We start from the raw sequence: 19,237 nt of genomic DNA on the forward strand, positions 1-19,237 counted from the left end.
TGTCCAGATAGGATAATTTAAACATCAAAATGAATAAAGATAGGGGCTCAGATATTAATAAATAAATATAGTATTGGGGAGGGAAAGATCTTTATAGGAGAATGCCAACTAATAAGTGTGGAAGGACTGATAGAATTACAAAATCACCATTTTGTAACTGTCATGGTAATAACTGATATGGGCAAGAATCATCAATTGAGCCAAAACTAGTAAATGAAAATCTGCAGCCTGGCCAACATGGTGAAACCCCATCTCTACTAAAAATACAAAAATTGGCCGGGCGTGGTGGCTCACGCCTGTAATCCCTGCACTTTGGGAGGCCGAGGCGGGTGGATCACGAGGTCAAGAAATCAAGACCATCCTGGTCAACACGGTGAAACCCCGTCTCTACTAAAAATACAAAATTAGCTGGGCATGGTGGCGCACGCCTGTAGTCCCAGCTACTAGGGAGGCTGAGGCAGGAGAATTGCTTGAACCCAGGAGGTGGAGGTGGCGGTGAGCCGAGATCACGCCATTGCACTCCAGCCTGGGTAACAAGAGCGAAACTCCGTCTCAAAAACAAAAAACAAAAATTAGCCATGTGTGGTGTCACATGCCTGTAATCCCAGCCACTCAGGAGGCCGAGGCAATAGAATCCCTTCAACCTGAAGGCAGAGGTTGCAGTGAGCCGAGATCGCGCCACTGTACTCCAGCCTGGGTGACAGAGTGAGACTCTTGTCTCAAAAAAAAAAAAAGTTTGATGAGGTACTAATTTGATGAGTTTACATAAACTCAAAGTATCTCCCCACACATTACTTTTCTTTTTCTTTTTTTCTTTTTTCTTTTTTTTTTTTTGCAGGGACTGCAGGCATGTACAACCACGCCCAGCTAATTTTATATATATATATATATATATTTTTTTTTTTTTTTTTTTTTTTTTGAGACGGAGTTTTGCTCTTGTTACCCAGGCTGGAGTGCAATGGCGTGACCTCGGCTCACCGCAGCCTCCGCCTCCTGGGCTCAGGCAATTCTCCTGCCTCAGCCTCCTGAGTAGCTGGGATCACAGGCATGCGCCACCATGCCCAGCTACTTTTTTGTATTTTTAGTAGAGACGGGGTTTCACCATGTTGACCAGGATGGTCTCGATCTCTTGACCTCGTGATCCACCCGCCTCGGCCTCCCAAAGTGCTGGGATTACAGGCTTGAGCCACCACGCCTGGCTAATTTTATATTTTTAGTAGAGACAGGGTTTCACTGTGTTGGCCAGCCTGGTCTCGAACTCCTGACCTCAGGTGATCCATCTACCTTGGCCTCCCAGAGTGCTGGGATTACAAGTGTGAGCCACCCTGCCTGGCCCACATCACTTATTAATTACAAAGGGAAAGATAAAGTGGAGAAACACAATTGATACCACCTTAACCAAGGGATCAAAGCTAAATTGCCAGCATTGGACAAACTGACATCATGGTTTCCAAATGTATTGCACCAAGAAGGCCATCATCACTAAATGTAGCATTCCTGAAAAAACGATTGGCTCTAATCATGAGAAAGCTGGTTAAACTGAAATTAAGGTTCATTCTAGAAAATAATAGGCCTATATTCTTCATTAAAAAGATAAAGAAAAGCTGAAAAATTGTTTCAAACTGAAGGAGATCAAACAGAACATGATAATTAAATGCATACAATGTGAGATCCTGGATTAGATTTTAGGTGGGACAAAATTGCCGTGAACATTATTTCTTAATAGCTTTAGAGATATTTGAATCTGGGCTACATGTTACAATGTACTATTGCAAAAGTTCCTAAATTTGGTGATTATACTGTGATTATATATATAGTTAGAGATAAACTTTTTCTCTAAGCATTTAATGCTGTTTCCCTGTAAGCACTGTTTAGATGCTTTGTCCACATTTTGAAATGTTGGTTTTCATTTTCATTAAATGTAAAATATTTTCTAGGCCAGGCACAGTGGCTCACACCTGTAATCTCAGCACTTTGGGAGGCCAGGGTAGACAGATCACTTGAGGTCAGGAGATTGAGACCAGCCTGGCCAACATGGTGAAACCCCATCTCCACTAAAATACAAAAACTAGCCAGGTGTGGTGGGAGGCACCTGTAATCCCAGCTACTCTGGAGGCTGAGGCAGGAGAATCACTTGAACCCAGAAGGCAGAGGTTGCAGTGAGCCGAGATCAGGCCACTGCACTCCAGCCTGGGCAACACAGTGAGACTCCATCTCAAATAATAATAATAATAATAATAATAATAATACAATAAAATAAATAAGTAAATAAAAATATTTTCCAGTTTCTGTTTTACTTCCTCTTTGACCTGTAATTTAGAAGGATATAAATATGTTCTTTAATTTCCAAATATTTGGGACTTTGCAGATATCTTTCTGTTACTGATTTCTAGTTTACTTCTATTGTGGTTAGAGAATATGTTTTGTCGTTTTTCTGTCTGGTGACAGCCATCAAATAAGCTGAGATGGGTGCATACAAGTACATCCAGGAGCTATGGAGAAAGAAGCAGTCTGATGTCATGCATTTCTTCTGAGGGTCCGCTGCTGGCAGTACCGCCAGCTCTCTGCTCTCCACAGGGCTCCCTGCCCTACCCAGCCTGATAAATTGCGCCAACTGGGCTACAAGGCTAAGCAAGGTTATGTTATGTATAGAGTTCGTGTTTGCTGTGGTGGCCGAAAACGCTCAGTTCGTAGGGTTCAGCTTACAGCAAGCCTGTCCATCATGGTGTTAACCAGCTAAAGTTTGTTCAAAGCCTTTAGTCCGTTGCAGAGGAGTGAGCTGGGCGCCACCGTGGGGCTGAGTCCTGAATTCTTACTGGGTTGTGAAGATTCCACATACAAATTTTTTGAGGTTTTTCTCATTGATCCATTCCATAAAGCTATCAGAAAAAATCCTGACAACCAGTGCATCACCAAACCAGTTCACAAGCACAGGGAGATGAGTAGGCTGACATCTGCAGGCCGAAAGAGCCGTGGCCTTGAAAAGGGCCTTAAATTTCACCACACTATTGGTGGTTCTCACCGGGTAACTTGGAGAAGGCGCAATACTCTCCAGCTCCACCGTTACCGCTAATAAAAGTAAAGTTTGTAAAATTCATACCTAATCAACAATTTAAGACGGTGAAAGCTAATAAAAGTAAAGTTTGTAAAATTCATACCTAATCAACAATTTAAGATGGTGAAAAAAAAAAAGAGAATATGCTTTGTATGATTTCATTTCTTTTCATTTTGTTAGTATTTGTTTTATGGCCTAGAGTGTGACCAGTTGGATGATGGTCCATGTGCACTTGAGTGTGTATTCTGCTGTTGTTGCATAGAATGACCTAAATTTCAGGTCAGGTTGGTTGATAATGTTTTACAGGTGTTAGTGATTTTTCTGTCGACTTTTTTATTGATTGATGAGTGAGGAATTGAGTTTTCTACCATAATTGTGGCTTTATCTATTTATCCTTCAGCTTTGTTAATTTTTGCTCCATGATTTTTGGCTTTATATATTTTGAAGCTCTATCAGGTGAATAACCTGACCTAGATTTACCAGTTGTCATTCTGCTACATTTGCTTTTTCATTCCCTCTCATACATACATACTGACATACATACTGTTTTGAACCATTTGGGAGTCTTTGATTCATGCCCCTTTAATCCTAAATACTTGAGTCTGTTTATTTTTTATTTTATTTTTTTCTTTGAGATGGAGTCTCTCTCTGTCACCAGGCTGGAGTGCAGTGTCATGATCTCAGTTCACTGCAGCCTCCGCCTCCCAAGTTCAAGTGACTCTCCTGCCTCAGCCTCCCGAGTAGCTAGAACTATAGGTGCATGCCACCACGCCCAGCTAATTTTTGTATTTTTAGAAGGGATGGGGGTTCACCATGTTGACCAGGCTGATCTTGAACTCCTGATCTAGTGATCCACCCACCTCAGACTCCTAAGGTGCTGTGATTACAGGCTTGAGCCACTGCACCTGGTCAAGTCTCTTTCTTTCTTTCTTTCCTTTTTTTTTTTTCTGAGATGGAGTCTTGCTCTGTTGCCCTGGTTGGAGTGCAGTGGCCCGATCTCAGCTCACTGCAACCTCCACCTCCTGGTTGCAAGCGATTCTCCTGCCTCAGCCTCCTGCATAGCTGGGACTACAGGTGCCTGCCACCACACCTGGCTAATTTTTTGTATTTTTAGTAAAGATGGGGTTAGCCAGGATGGTCTCGATCTGTTGACCTCACGGTGTACCCACCTTGGCCTCCCAAAGTGCTGAGATTACAGGCTGAGCCACAGCACCTGGCCTATTTCTTAAGAATGAGGGCATTCACGTACATGATTATAGATTACCAATATCAGGAAAATTAACATTGATGTAATGCTATTATGTAATCTACAGGTCTAATTTCTCTCATACAGCTTTTTCTTTTTCCTGATACAGGATCCAGTGCAGGATATAGTTTTCGTGTATTTTTGATCTACATTATTCTGCAGCTACTCCTTGTTCTTTCTTTGTGTTCAGTGACATTAATATTTTAATTTTGTTTGATATTTACTGATGATTTGTTTCAGATTATGCCCTTTTTTTTTTTTTTTTAGAGATACCACATCAGTGGTATTCATTTCAAAAGCATCACTCAAGGAAGGAGGGGGGTGCTGTCAGTTTGTCACATTGTTGGTAATGGCAGGAAAGGCAGATTTTGTCACCAGCAACTGTGACTGGGTAGGAATTACAGGCTTCAGTTTGTTTAGCATTTATTAATTTAGCATTCAGCAGTTATTTATTGAGTGCCTTTTTGGCTTAGACCCTGTACTAAGATATAGTGGTGAAAGGATGTAATGTCTTTTCATGGAATTTAAAGTTTAGTGTTGAGTATAGACCAGGCGTCCCCAAACTGCGGCCCCCTGAGGCCATTTGTCCGGCCCCCCGCCGCACTTCAGGAAGGGGCACCTCTTTCATTGGTGGTCAGTGAGAGGAGCACAGTATGTGGCGGCCCTCCAACGGTCTGAGGGACAGTGAACTGGCCCCCTGTGTAAAAAGTTTGGGGACACCTGGTATAGACGTTAAGCAAATAATCACACCAATAGTTAATTTCAGTGGTTCCAAGTGACTAAAGGAAAAATGAGGTATCAGAAGGGGTATGTGCAGTAGGGGAGCTGGATCTAGAGTTGGGGTTGGAAGTGGGCATGAAGAGGAAGGCAGAGGCTTTCTTTGTGTGGCTGCTCTAGTGATTAGAAACAGACATTCCATAGTGGAATGCTGGGTGCCATGTGCTGCAGGGATAGATCTAACTCTTGCACAATTGTAGTTGTCTGACTTTCCAGGAGCAAGCTTGACCTAAGGCAACTTAATCTCAGGATGGTTTGGGAGCTTAGATTCTAGCAATTTAAGCAGCTTGGTGATAAGCTTTTTCTTCTTTTTTTCCCGTTGCTCAGTTTTACTTTGAATTCAGAAGGCTATAATAGAAGACCAGGTGGCCGTCGCCATAGCAAAGGTAATCCAGAGAGTTCTTTCATATGGAAACCTCAGGAACCCGCTGCAACAGAGATGATTTCTGAAGAGAGTGGCAAGGGTCTGAGGCGCCCCCATTGTACTGTAGAGGAGGTAAGCCTTTTTAGCTTGATTTCTTTAAAACAATATTTTACAGCTCTTTCTAACCAACTCACAATGGTTCAACGTTTGACATACCATTGTAGGTTTTCCTATAATAGAGCCTCTAACAAAATGAGGCTGTCTCAAACCCAGATGCACCAAAAATCTACATGTGGCATCTGCCCAGGCAGACTTTGAGGGGTTCGTGCTGTGAGACCTAAAGTTCTTAGGAGATTGTCCAGAACACAGCAGGGCCTGTGGTGGCCATGTGTTCCAAATGTGTTTGTGACAGGATCAAGCATGTTGCCTATCAAGGAGCAGAAAATTGTTGTGAAAGTGTTGAAGGCATAGACACAGACTCAGACAGCTAAATTTAAAAATGAAACTTTTTTGAGTAATAAAAATCATAAGACTAAGAAGAATTTCTAATGAATATTTTTGGGAGCAAATATATCAATTATGTTATATATTTCTTTTTTTTTTTTTTGAGATGGAGTTTCACTCTTGTTACCCAGGCTGGAGTGCAATGGCGCAATCTCGGCTCACTGCAACCTCCGCCTCCTGGGTTCAGGCAATTCTCCTGCCTCAACCTCCTGAGTAGCTGGGATTACAGGCATGCGCCATCATGCCCAGCTAATGTTTTGTATTTTTAGTGGAGACAGGGTTTCACCATGTTGACCAGGATGATCTCGATCTCTTGACTTTGTGATCCACCCGCCTCGGCCTCCCAAAGTGCTGGGATTACAGGCTTGAGCCACCGCACCGGCATATTTCTTTTTTGCCTTTTTTTTTTTTTTTTTGGAGACGGAGTGAGACTCTGGAGTGCACCCATGTTGGAGTGCAGGGGCACAGTCTTGGCTCAGTGCAACCTCTGCCTCCCATGTTCAAGCATATGTTGTATATTTCATTTTTTTTTTTTTTTTTTTTGAGACGGAGTTTCGCTCTTGTTAACCCAGGCTGGAGTGCAATGGCACGATCTCGGCTCACCGCAACCTCCGCCTCCTGGGTTCAGGCAATTCTCCTGCCTCAGCCTCCTGAGTAGCTGGGATTACAGGCACACGCCACCATGCCCAGCTAATGTTTTGTATTTTTAGTAGAGACGGGGTTTCACCATGTTGACCAGGCTGGTCTCGATCTCTTGACCTCGTGATCCACCCGCCTCGGCTTCCCAAAGTGCTGGGATTACAGGCTTGAGCCACCGCGCCCGGCCTTTATGTTGTATATTTCAAAAGGTACCAAAGTATGTACAGTGACTAAGTTTCCCAGACTCTCTTCCATACCTGGCTTCCATCACCATGTTTACTACTTAGCAGGTAACCTCTGATACCTGTATGTATCCTCCTACAGATATTCTATACACATATAATTTAGTCAATATTTAGATGTACTTTTTTTTTTTCCTCATCTCTCTGTGACCTGAAAATGTAGTTATTTTTATCGTAAGGAAGAAAAAGGAGTCATATTAGGAAGAGATAAGATTAGTGGGGGGGGGGTTTTGTTTGTTTTTGAGACAGGGTTTTGCTCTTGTTGCCCAGGCTGGAGTGCCATGGCGTGATCTTAGCTCACTGCAGCCTCTACCCACCAGGTTCAAGCGATTCTCCTGCCTCAGCCCTCCTAGTAGCCGGGATTACAGGCATGCACCATCACTCCTGGCTAATTTTGTATTTTTAGTAGGTTTTCTCCATGTTGGTCAGGCTGGTCTCGAACTCCCGACCTCAGGTGATCCACCTGCCTCGGCCTCCCAGAGTGCTGGGATTACAGACATGAGCCACCACACCCAGCCAAGATTAGATTCTTTTTGGCTACCTAAATTAGTCTAACTTGCCTTTTTTTTTTTTTTTTTTTGAGACGGAGTTTCGCTCTTATTACCCAGGCTGGAGTGCAATGGCGCGATCTCGGCTCACCGCAACCTCCGCCTCCTGGGTTCAGGCAATCCTCCTGCCTCAGCCTCCTGAGTAGCTGGGATTACAGGCACGTGCCACCATGCCCAGCTCATTTTTTGTATTTTTTTTTTTTTTTTAGTGGAGATGGGGTTTCACCATGTTGACCAGGATGGTCTCGATCTTTTGCCCTCGTGATCCACCCGCCTCGGCCTCCCAAAGTGCTGGGATTACAGGCTTGAGCCACCATGCCCGGCCTCCTAACTTGCTTTTTAAAAAATTTTTTACCAGCCAGGCGCAATGGCTCAAGCCTGTAATACCAGCACTTTGGGAGGCCGAGGCGGGTGGATCACGAGGTCAAGAGATCGAGACCATCCTGGTCAGCGTGGTGAAACCCCGTCTCCACTAAAAATACAAAACATTAGCTGGGCATGGTGTTGCGTGCCTGTAATACCAACTACTCAGGAGGTTGAGGCAGGAGAATTGCCTGAACCCAGGAGGCGGAGGTTGCGGTGAGCCGAGATCGCGCCATTGCACTCCAGCCTGGGTAACAAGAGTGAAACTCCATCTCAAAAAAAAAAAAAAAAAAAAGAAAAGAAAAGAAAAAAGAAAAAGTTTTTTACCAAGTTATTTTTTTATATGGAGAGATGGGGTCTCGCTATGTTGCCCAGGCTGGTTTCAAACTCTAGGCTCAAGCAATCCTCTGGCCTCGGCCTCCCAAACTACAGGTGTGAGCCACTGCACCCAGCCCTAACTTGTTTCTTTTTACAAACTTTAATAACTGTGACTAAGGAAGGGAAGTAAATGGTGTGCATCTCTGCTTTTTCCTTCACATTTCAGAGTACTCAGCATGATGAAGAGTCACTCTTTTTACTTTCCTTTTGAGTATTTCCATTATTCCAGGATAATTTAGAATTATTCCTGTATCGGGCACTCCCCAGGACCATTAGCTATTTCAGTTTACTAACTATTTTTCTGAGCCACATGTTTAGTTTAGTTCATCAGAGAAATTCTTATTTGGGTCCCAGTACTGTGCTAGTTGTCAGCAATTCAAGATTAAATAAAATGCGGTTCCTGCCCTCTAGGAGCTTACACATAAATAGTTGCTATTTGATAAGAAGGCAGAGAGAGGAATGGACCAGAGCCCTGAAAGGGGTTTTAAGATGAGTTGTTAAAAATTTCAGTCTCTTAGATGAGAAATCAGAAATGGGACTGAGCAGATATCTACAGGGGAATACGTAGAAAATACACTCTAGATATATTGGTAGGTAGTATTAGCAAGGACATGTCTGTTGATTAAGTGTAATATAAAGTAGAGAGGAGAGTCTGAGTCCCAGATTTCAGTTTTGGGAATCAGTATGTGTCACCAAGATAACCCTGTGTTCACGGAGAAGATGATGACTCCAGTTTTGGATATTGTTTAAACTCCCTGTGAAGCCCACAAGAAAACCTTTCCTGGAGGGTGGATATAAGTGATGAGAATTTTGAGGAGGAGACACATTTCTGGATCTTTAACCTACTGATGTTATTTAAATCAAGGGAGCTGCTGAGATTATTCAGGGAAGGAATGTAGTGCAAGAAGAGATACGGGCAAAACCACTAGTATGATGTAGGTAGAAGGAATAATCTGCAGTGGAGACAGAAAAAAAGAATCAGAAGAGCTTATTGTCTAGGAAGGCAAGGCAGGTCAGCATGGTGAAATGCTGAAGAGAGATCAGGTGACTTAAGGGCTGAAAAAGTGTCTACTGAATGTGGCCGTAGATGATTGCTGGTGATGTTGGTGAGGCCAGTTCACTTTGGAAGCTACATATTCTTGCTATGCAAGCAGATGATTTCTGCTGAGGTTTTTTTGTAGTTAACTTAATTCTATTTAACCCAGTTCTGTCAAAAACCTAGATGCCATCAGAATCTAGCAGTTAACATGAGTAAAGTGGGCTGGAGAGCAATGGCCCATCTAAATGAGATAGCTCTGCATAGCTATAGATTGTGGACTCAGTTTATCAAAGGAGGCCAGATTTTCTGATTTAAAAAAAAAAATGTATAAAGTTAGTAATTCAAAGAAATATTAAAGACAGTATTGGAAAGAAAACACATCTATGGGCTACATTTTGTCTTTTAGTTATGTTTAATATGCTGGTGCTTATCTAACATGCTTTCATTTATTTAGGGTGTTCAAAAAGAGGAAAGAGAGAAGTACCGAAGGTTATTGGAACGACTTAAAGAAAGTGGTCATGGAAACTCTGTCACATGTCCTGTGACTTCAAATTATCACAGGTGAAAATGAGCTAACAGATAATGCTTTGCTAGACACCTTTTTGTTTGTTTTGGAGAAGGTATTGGTGGGAAGGGCCTTATTTGAAAGAAGAATTTAACCCTGAGAGAACTAGCCCTGTCATTTGCCTTAATATTTATGGGTAATATGTAACAGAGGTTTTGCAAAGTAAAATTTTGTTACCTTTAGGACCCTTTGTTCAAGTAAACTGTTACTTGAAACTCTTACATAACAAAGTGACTCACTGGTTGAGGTAGGGCTATCAGGAGGCAGAGTTTCTTCAACCTCCTCAGCATACATTTCCCACAGTCTCTCTCTCTCTACTGCCCATCTCTCCATCTCTCCCATCTCCCTTCCTTCCTTCCTTTCTCCTTCATCTCCTTATGGTCTCTTTGTCTTTGTTCCTTTCCCCTTCCTCACCACCACCGCATGAGACACACCTAGTCCCTGCAGCATCATGGAGATTGAATCTTGGCATATTTGGAAATCCGCTAGAGAAAAGATTAAAGTCTCCCAGGTCATAAGAATTATCCTTATAATATGGCTTGTTAATTAAATACTCTAATGATTTGGGCAAATATTAATAGATGAGAGTGGCAGAAAGAAGTGATAGCTGGCCTTGTATTTGTCTGTGAAAGGAGGACAAAAATTCTGTGAGCTCAGAATTGAGGTACACTAGGTCATTCTAACAAGTGGAGTGAAAATACGCAAGGATCCCAGAAATTATATAATAGCAAATTGAAGGTTAAGAAGTCACAATACTATTTAACTTTTAATTTTGGAGATGGAGTTTCACTCTTGTTGCCCAGACTGGAGTGCAATGGCACAATCTTGGCCCACTGCAACCTCTGCCTCCCAGGTATAAGCAATTCTCCTGCCTCAGCCTCCCGAGTAGCTGGGATTACAGGCATCCATGCCCAGCTAATTTTTTGTATTTTTACTAGAGACATAGTTTCACCAGGCTGGTCTCGACCCCCTAACCTCAGGTAATCCACCCACCTTAGCATCCAAGAGTGCCGGGAGGATTATAGGCGTGAGCCACTGCACCCGGCCTGCTATCTAGTTTTTGAATGCAGAAATAACAGATTATTTGAGAATCATTGGTTGTGAACTTTTAAAAAAATTCTTTCGGATTAGTCAGAATGTCAGTATTTTTCTGCATTTTGACAAGCCACATGTTGGAAGCAGCAGTATGTTTAATGAACTCTTGGCTTTGTCATGTTGGTGAAACTCTCAAAACTATTTTTGCTTTTTAAAGTTCCTGTTTTTGGCTGGGTGCAGTGGCTCATACCTGTAATCCCAGTGCTTTGGGAGGCTGAGTCAGGTGGATCACCTGAGGTTCAGGACTTGACCAACATGGCGAAACCCCATCTCTACTAAAAATACAAAAATTAGCCAGGTGTGGTGGTGTGCGCCAGTAATCCCAGCTGCTTGGGAGGCTGAGGCAGGAGAGTTGCTTGAAGGTGGAGGTTTCAGTGAGCGGAGATCACACCACTGCACTCCAGCCTGGGCAACGGAGTGAGACTCTGTCTCAAAAAAAAAAAAAACCCGAAACAAAGTTCCTGCTTGTAATGTATTGTTTCAAGTCCATTTAAATATGTAGCTTAAAAAGTTTTTTATCTTTTAATCTGAGTTTTATCACACTGAGATTTTTCAGTTAAGGTGTCACTGGGGATTTAGAACCTCTGATTTTACAAATAGAGAAACTTGAGGATAGGTAACTTGGCTTAAATATTAGAATCAGGATTAGACTCCTGTTATCCTAGTCCCAGATAGTTGTTTCCTTTCTGTCATAATTTGATATAATAGGGTAATTAATAACCCCTATTTGGAGAAGCTTGGTGGACAGAGATAATGCATATTACGGTAGACTTTGCTTTTGTATCTGATATCCCTCACTTTTTGTGTTTCTATGTTCTTAAAGAAGTCAGATGGACACATTAAAGACCAAAGGCTGGGGGGAAGAGCAAAATCACGGAGTCAAAACAACACAATTTGTTCCAAAACAATGTGAGTTCCCAGATTTAGCCTTGTCTTAATATATTGACCTTAGTTCATGTTAAAGTGTTCATGTGAGGTAGAAAATGGTGTATCAAAATACTGTCAAATCTCGCAGCATTGGGCCAGGCGTGGTGGCTCATGCCTGTAATCCCAGCACTTTGGGAGGCCAAGGCAGGTGGATCACCTGAGGTCAGGAGTTTGAGACCAGCCTGGCCAACATGGTGAAACCCTGTCTCTACTAAAAATACAAAAATCAGCCAGGCGTGGCGGCACTCGCCTGTAGTCTCAGCTACTCAGGAGGCTGAGGCAGGAGAATCACCTGAACCTGGGAGGTGGAGGTTGCAGTGAGTGAGCCGAGATCACTCCAGTACACTCCAGCCTGGGTGACAGAGTGGAACTATCTCAAAAAAACACGAAACAAAAAAAACTCTCATAGCATTGACTGGGGGCTTATCTAGGAGTTTAGTAAAAAAGTTGTTTCAAGGTGAAGTAGATTCATAAAATGGCTCTGAATTATTATTCCTAAGCTCCTATATAGTAGCAAATGTTTTGTGAGCTGAAATTTTATTATATTTATGTATCAATTTCCTTATATTTCTCCATTGACGGTCCACTAAATGACAGCTTACCAAATGAGCAGATGTCACTCAGTTTATAGTAAAGATTATATTTAAAGAGCAAAGAGATACAGGCATTTTTTTTTGGCAACTTAGTTTATAGGGAGGCTAGTATCTTTGGAATTCACTGTAGCATTTCATTGTTGAAGAATTGCCTTGATACTGTGGAAACTCAGTAAGCTGAAATTCTAACTATATTATTCATTAATGAAGGAAACATTTAATCTTTTCTTTACCATCCTTACAGATAGACTTGTTGAAACAAGGGGACCTCTCTGTTCATTGAGAAGTGAAAAGAGGTACATTCAGTTCATTCTACACTTTAATGTATATTTTCTGTATCAGCTGTATTTATGAGTAAGTAGTTCTGAGGAATTGTGAACTCTTTTCATTTCTGGTAGTTGGTCAGCATATATGAGTAGATAGGTAGCTAGCTCTTAGGTCAGATGCCCACCCTGCCTTGGTGGGTTGGGGGTGCCCTTTATCTCCCAGGCATCAGAGGTTGGGAGAAACACATGATTCTTAGGAGTGTGGGTGGAGTAGGGATATCTAGAGATCTGTGTCTTTAGGATAAGAACAATAAAGGCAGTTCAGCATACCTTAGGATTTTTGGATGACGGTTTATAGCAGAGTTTGTAAATTATGGCCTATGGGCCAAATCTGGGCTACTTGCCTATTTTTGTATAGTACATTTCAACTGAAGTGTGCACATTCATTTACATACTGTCTATGGCTGTTTTTAAATTACAGTGGTAGAGTTGCCACAATATGCCCAAGGCCATAAAACCTACAAAGCCTAAAATACTGTCTGTGCTTTTTCAGAAAAGTTTGTTGGCTCTTGATTTACAGTATGATATAAAAAGGCAATTTTTATTTACAGATTATGAAATCTTATTTCTAAAACTAGGATGTGCTAGGTTTGAGTCATCTAGCAGAAATCTGTCATCTCTCAATTATTTTCCTTAGGTGTTCAAAGGGGAAAATTTCTGATACAGAAAAGATGGTTGGACTCAGATTTGAAAATGAAAATGTAAGTAAAACTCCTAGTTAAATCTGATACCCATAGGCCAGGTGCTTGGTTCACGCTTGTCATCTCAACACTTTGGGAGGCCAAAGCGGTACATTACCTGAGGCCGGGAGTTTGAGACCAGCCTGACCAACATGTCTCTACTAAAAATAAAAAAAGTATCCAGGCATGCCTGTGGCACATGCCCATAATTCCAGCTACTCAGGAGGCTAGGCAGGAGAATCGCTTGAACTCAGGAGGTGGGCCAAGATTCTGCCATTGCACTCCAGCGTGGGCAATAAGCATGAAACTCCGTCTCAAGAAAAAAAAAATCTTTGATAGCCATTTACTTACATAACTTGTTTTGGTACCCATGAAAAAGAAGAAAAATTATATATATATGACTTGGATTGTTACTTCTGTTGTTTTCTTTAAGAAAGCAGCAAGCCAGCCAGGCACAGTGGCTCATGCCTGTAATCCCAGAACTTTGGTAGGCCAAGGCAGGAGGATCTTGAGCCCAGGAGTTTGAGACCAGCCTGGGCAAAATAGTGAGACTATCTTAAAAATTAGCCAGACATGATGGCACATCTGTAGTCTCATCTACTTGGAAAGCTAAGACAGGAGGATCTCTTGAGCCCAGGAGGTCAAGGCTGCAATGAGCTGTGATCACACCACTGCACTCCAGCTTGAGTGACAGAATGAGACTGTCTCTTTAAAAAAAAAAAAAAAAAAAAGCAAGTATTGAAAATATACAACCCTTTTCTTTCTGAGTTGTTGGAGTTTTGCCTCTGTACAGTAGCCACCTTTGTTTATGAGAGATGAACCTACCTCCATACCAACACTTTACCTACATTTTATGGCTTCTTAGGAGAATTTCTTAAAAATCATACATCTCTGATAATGCTTTAGGGTGCTGGCAGAATTCTATTTGTTTACCACAATGGTGGTTATATACGTGTTCATTTTACAAAAATGAATTAAGTGGTTCATTAATGTTTTGTGCATTTTCTGTATTATAAAATGACTTTTTACAAGGATAAGCTAGAACTAAGTTTAGTTAGCATAAGGATAGTAGGGATTTGTTCTGAGTAGTGGGTTGTGGGTTATATTTTTTGCTATTTAAAACTTTCATAATAATCTTTTAAACATACTATTTTTAATTATGATAGGAGAACCGAAAATACTTTTCTTGCTCCTTCCAGGAAAGGTGGTGAGTGTTCTGTTTCATGGTTTGTAACTGAGGTATCCTGTGAGTCTTAGGTCTGGAGTTTTTTTGTTTCCCCTTGCAGGGACAGGCAGATATGATAAATCTACTCATTTGAGGGATTTGCTAATTCTCTTTTCTTTCACATTACTGACAGTTTTATATTTCCTGTGTTATCTGTATTTATATTAGCAAGTATCAAACATGTTAGTAGAATTTAGATGCTTTTTTTGATCAGAGGAGGGGATACCAGCTGGAGCCTGACCTATCAGAAGAAGTGTCGGCCCGACTCCGCCTGGGCAGTGGAAGCAATGGCTTACTCAGGAGGAAAGTGTCAATAATTGAGACAAAGGAAAAGAATTACTCAGGCAAAGAGAGGGACAGAAGAACGGATGATCTCCTTGAACTTACAGAGGTATTGTTCTTTGTATTGATCCTAAAAAGAGGCATGTCTTTAAATAACCTCGGTTCTTCTAAACTTGAATGTTTTGTTTTGGGGACTTTCTCCAGGCTAAGGATGAATATATGAAAACAAATCAGGTCCATGATCTATTTATGCACTTTGGCTACACTGATCGTTAGTGAGGCATGATCGTTAGTGGCCTAAGGGATCAGATTGATTCAGCAAATGTGAGTCGACACAGTCATCACATATCTTGGAATTCAACAAATTCTTTGTAGATTCTAACCTTCAAATATGTTGAGTGAGTTATATAGTATAGGTTTGGAATTAGGAATAAGTCCACTGCATTTTTTAAAAAAGTGATCATAGTTTACTAAAATGTCTCTTTTGTTGATTATTGCATTTGAAAATAGTAAAAATTTACAGAACATAAAGGATGAAGGTGGTTAAAATTCTTATTTTAAAGATGTACCCACATCTTGGCTTCCTCTACAGTAGGAATCTAGTAGGTGAATCTCTCTTGAATACTTACTATTATATTGGGCATGCAGGTGGAGCGAGAGATCCATAAAACAGCGAAACTATGTGCAGTGGGAGGAAGCAGTAGTAAAAATATTTAGAGGAAAATAATTTTTTTTTTTTTTTTTTTTTTTTTTTTTGGTGAGATGGAGTTTCGCTCTTGTTGCCCAGGCTGGAGTGCAATGGCGCAATCTCGGCTCACCGCAACCTCCGCCTCCTGGGTTCAGGCAATTCTCCTGCCTCAGCCTCCTGAGTAGCTGAGATTACAGGCACACGCCACCATGCCCAGCTAATTTTTAGTATTTTTAGTAGAGACGGGGTTTCACCATGTTGACCAGGATGGTCTCGATCTCTTGACCTCGTGATCCACCCGCCTCGGCCTCCCAAAGTGCTGGGATTACAGGCTTGAGCCACCGCGCCCGGCCTAATTTTTTTTTTTTTGAGACAGAGTTTCGCTGTTGTTGCCCATGCTGGAGTGCAATGGCACGATCCTGGCTCACTGCAACCTCCGCCTCCTGGATTCAAGCAATTCTCCTGCCTCAGCCTCCAGAGTAGCTGGGACTACAGGCGCACACCACCACACCCGGCTAATTTTTTATTTGTAGTAGAGACAGGGTTTTACTGTGTTGGTCAGGCAGGTCTCAAACTCCTGACCTCAGGTGACCCAACTGCCTCGGCCTCCCAAAGTGCCGGAATTACAGGCATGACCCATCATGCCTGGCCTAGAGGGAAATAATTTTTAGTGGGTTTATAGATACAGTTTTGTATCTTTTTTTTTTTTTTTTTTTTTTTTTGAGACAGAGTTTCGCTCTTGTTACCCAGGCTGGAGTGCAATGGCGCAATCTCGGCTCACTGCAACCTCCACCTCCTGGGCTCAGGCAATTCTCCTGCCTCAGCCTCCTAAGTAGCTGGGATTACAGGCACGCGCCACCATGCCCAGCTAGTTTTTTGTATTTTTAGTAGAGACAGGGTTTCATCATGTTGACCAGGATGGTCTCGATCTCTCGACCTCGTGATCCACCCGCCTCGGCCTCCCAAAGTGCTGGGATTACAGGCTTGAGCCACCGCGCCCGGCCTATAGTTTTGTATCTTAAATAATGCTTATTTTTCTTTTTTTTGAGACAGAGTCTCACCCTGTTGCCCAGGCTGGAGTGCAATGGCACAATCTCAGCTCAATGCAACCTCTGCCTCCTGGGTTCCAGCAATTCTCCTGCCTCAGCCTCCCGAGTAGCTGGGACTACAGGCGCATGTCATCATACCGGGCTAATTTTTGTATTTTTCAGTAGAGACAGGGTTTCACCATATTGGCCAAGCTGGTCTCAAACTCTTGACCTTGTGATCTGCCTGCCTTAGCCTCCCAAATTGCTGGGATTACAGGTGTGAGCCACCGTACCTGGCCCACATTACTCCTTAGTATGTTGAAGCCATTAATTCCATAGTCAGTTGCTAGACTGCTGCCTGGTTTCCAAGTTTCTGCCTGTTTGCTTATTCTCTTTCTGTCAAAAACGATGGTATGACCCCTTAGATGTCCTAATCTTATTTTGATGTTTTAAAAGTTGAAAGGAGAGGCTGGGTGTGGTGGCTTATGCCTGTAATCCCAGCACTTTGGGAGGCCGAAGCAGGCAGATCACTTGAGGTCAGGAGTTTGAGACTAGCCTGGCCAACATGGTGAAACCCTGTCTTTACTAAAAATACAAAAAAATGGCCAGCATGGTGGCACATGTCTTTAATCCCAGCTAATCAGGAGGCTGAGGCATGAAAATGGCTTGTATCTGGGAGGCAGGTTGTAGTGAGCTGAGATTTCCAGCCTGGGTGACACAGTGAGACTCTGTGTCAAAAACAAACAAACAAAAAAGCTTAGAGTGAAAATCAGGGTTTTAGTATTATGAAAGGAGCAAAGGCCAGTAAATTAGACACACCTGGGTTCAAATCTTCATTCTACCTTTTAATAATTATATGATTTTGAATATGTAAAATAAATTCTCTGAGCTTCAATTTTCTCTTCTATAAAATGGTAGTGATCCCTTCCCAACAAGTAAGAATGTGTTTCAAGTATCTAACACCATGTTTGGCTTATAGTGCTTAATACCTGGTACAGTAGTAGGATAATTGAGACCATACTTTAGATGTAAATAATAATTATTATTGTTTCCATAAGCTATTAATTGAACCAGCATTTGTTGTAAACGAAGACTGCTTTGTAGTTATAAGTTAAAATATTTTCAGGGCTGGCGTGGTGGATCATGCCTAGAATCCCAGGACTTTGAGAGGCCAGGGCGGGTTTTGCTTGAGCCCAGGAGTTTGCAGCCAACTTGGGCAATTAATCAGGCCCCATATCTATTACTAAAAAAATAAGGATAAATTTTTTTCATATTGTAGTTTAGTAGGTCTCTGATAGTATATTTTTCTCAAGAGTCAGGTGTTGCTGAAATGTAGAACTTTTTTCAGCTCAGATTTTTCAATAACTGATAATGGTTCTATATTAAAATAGTAACCTTTGGACTTTCTAATTTAGGACATGGAAAAGGAAATCAGTAACGCCTTAGGCCATGGCCCACAGGATGAAATCCTAAGTAGTGCTTTCAAATTGCGAATTACTCGAGGAGACATCCAGACATTAAAGAATTATCACTGGCTCAATGATGAAGTAAGTCGTATTCTCTTCTCCTTTTGGCTATCATGAAGTTTAACTATTATCTATAATCACATTGACTCCTACCCAGTTATAGGGGTTGGTAAAACAACTTTTAGTTATAATTAAAACAAAGACATCTTTAAATCTTAAAAAGCTGGTGGATGGCCGGGCGCGGTGGCTCAAGCCTGTAATCCCAGCACTTTGGGAGGCCGAGGCGGGTGGATCACGAGGTCAAGAGATCGAGACCATCCTGGTCAACATGGTGAAACCCCGTCTCTACTAAAAATACAAAAAATTAGCTGGGCATGGTGGCGCGTGCCTGTAATCCCAGCTACTCAGGAGGCTGAGGCAGGAGAATTGCCTGAGCCCAGGAGGCGGAGGTTGCGGTGAGCCAAGATCGCACCATTGCACTCCAGCCTGGGTAACAAGAGCGAAACTCCGTCTCAAAAAAAAAAAAAAAAAAAAAAGCTGGTGGAATCTGACTTTCTGCCTGGAATCGGTGATGTTTCCCTTTTCTACATCTTTACTTTGTTGCATCCACCTCTTCATTTACTAGTCTCCAGTAAACCCTGGGCATAGCCGATGAATGGGAGGAAGCAGCAAGTGGTATTATATTTTAGGTGAATTCTTACAGTAGCTGTTTTATTTTTTGAGTAATAAAGGGATATGTTGATTATTATATACTATATGTAGTTTTCTTTTTTCTTTTTTTTTAAGATGGAGTTTTGCTCTTGTCGCCCAGGCTGGAGTGCAATGGTGTGATTTCAGCTCACTGCAACTCCAATTCTTGGTTCAAGTGATCCCCCTACCTCAGCCTCCCAAGCAGCTGGGATTACAGGCACCCACCTCCATGCCCAGCTAAGTTTTGTATTTTTAGTAGAGATGGGGTTTTACCATGTTGGCCAGGTTGGTCTCAAACTCCTGACCTCAGGTGATCCACCCACCTTGGCCTCCCAAAGTGCTGGGATTGCAGGCATGAGCCACCACGCCCAGCATCCTTTTCTTTGAGTATTAACTGAAAAATTTTATTTGACTTGTCTCTTGTATCCTTAATATATTTAGCAAAAGCTGGCTCTTAAGTTCTTCTTGGCAATGATCTGGTGGGTTTTATCCCTCATTGCAGCCCCTGCATCTCTTT

General features: G+C 42.0%; 1 protein-coding gene and 1 pseudogene across 6 annotated transcripts in view; both read left to right on the plus strand.

Annotated features, from left to right (window-relative positions):
* The window catches only part of SENP2 (SUMO specific peptidase 2), a 51,326-nt gene that overhangs the window by 17,439 nt on the left and 14,650 nt on the right, over positions 1–19,237 (plus strand). For all 6 annotated transcript variants that reach the window (XR_012518852.1, XM_074404666.1, XM_039478838.2 and 3 more), the window contains 7 exons: positions 5,406–5,574; positions 9,610–9,716; positions 11,639–11,724; positions 12,580–12,631; positions 13,299–13,362; positions 14,781–14,957; positions 17,980–18,111. Coding sequence is in view for 5 of the 6 variants with exons in the window: in XM_074404666.1 (XP_074260767.1) it covers positions 5,406–5,574; positions 9,610–9,716; positions 11,639–11,724; positions 12,580–12,631; positions 13,299–13,362; positions 14,781–14,957; positions 17,980–18,111 (787 nt within the window). In the remaining variant the exon portion in view is untranslated. The remainder of the gene's footprint in view (positions 1–5,405; positions 5,575–9,609; positions 9,717–11,638; positions 11,725–12,579; positions 12,632–13,298; positions 13,363–14,780; positions 14,958–17,979; positions 18,112–19,237) is intronic.
* Positions 939–5,399, plus strand: LOC141585408 (large ribosomal subunit protein eL15-like; annotated as a pseudogene).

The sequence above is a fragment of the Saimiri boliviensis genome, chromosome 8 (assembly GCF_048565385.1).
Source record: "Saimiri boliviensis isolate mSaiBol1 chromosome 8, mSaiBol1.pri, whole genome shotgun sequence".
Classification (NCBI taxonomy): Eukaryota; Metazoa; Chordata; class Mammalia; order Primates; family Cebidae; genus Saimiri; species Saimiri boliviensis.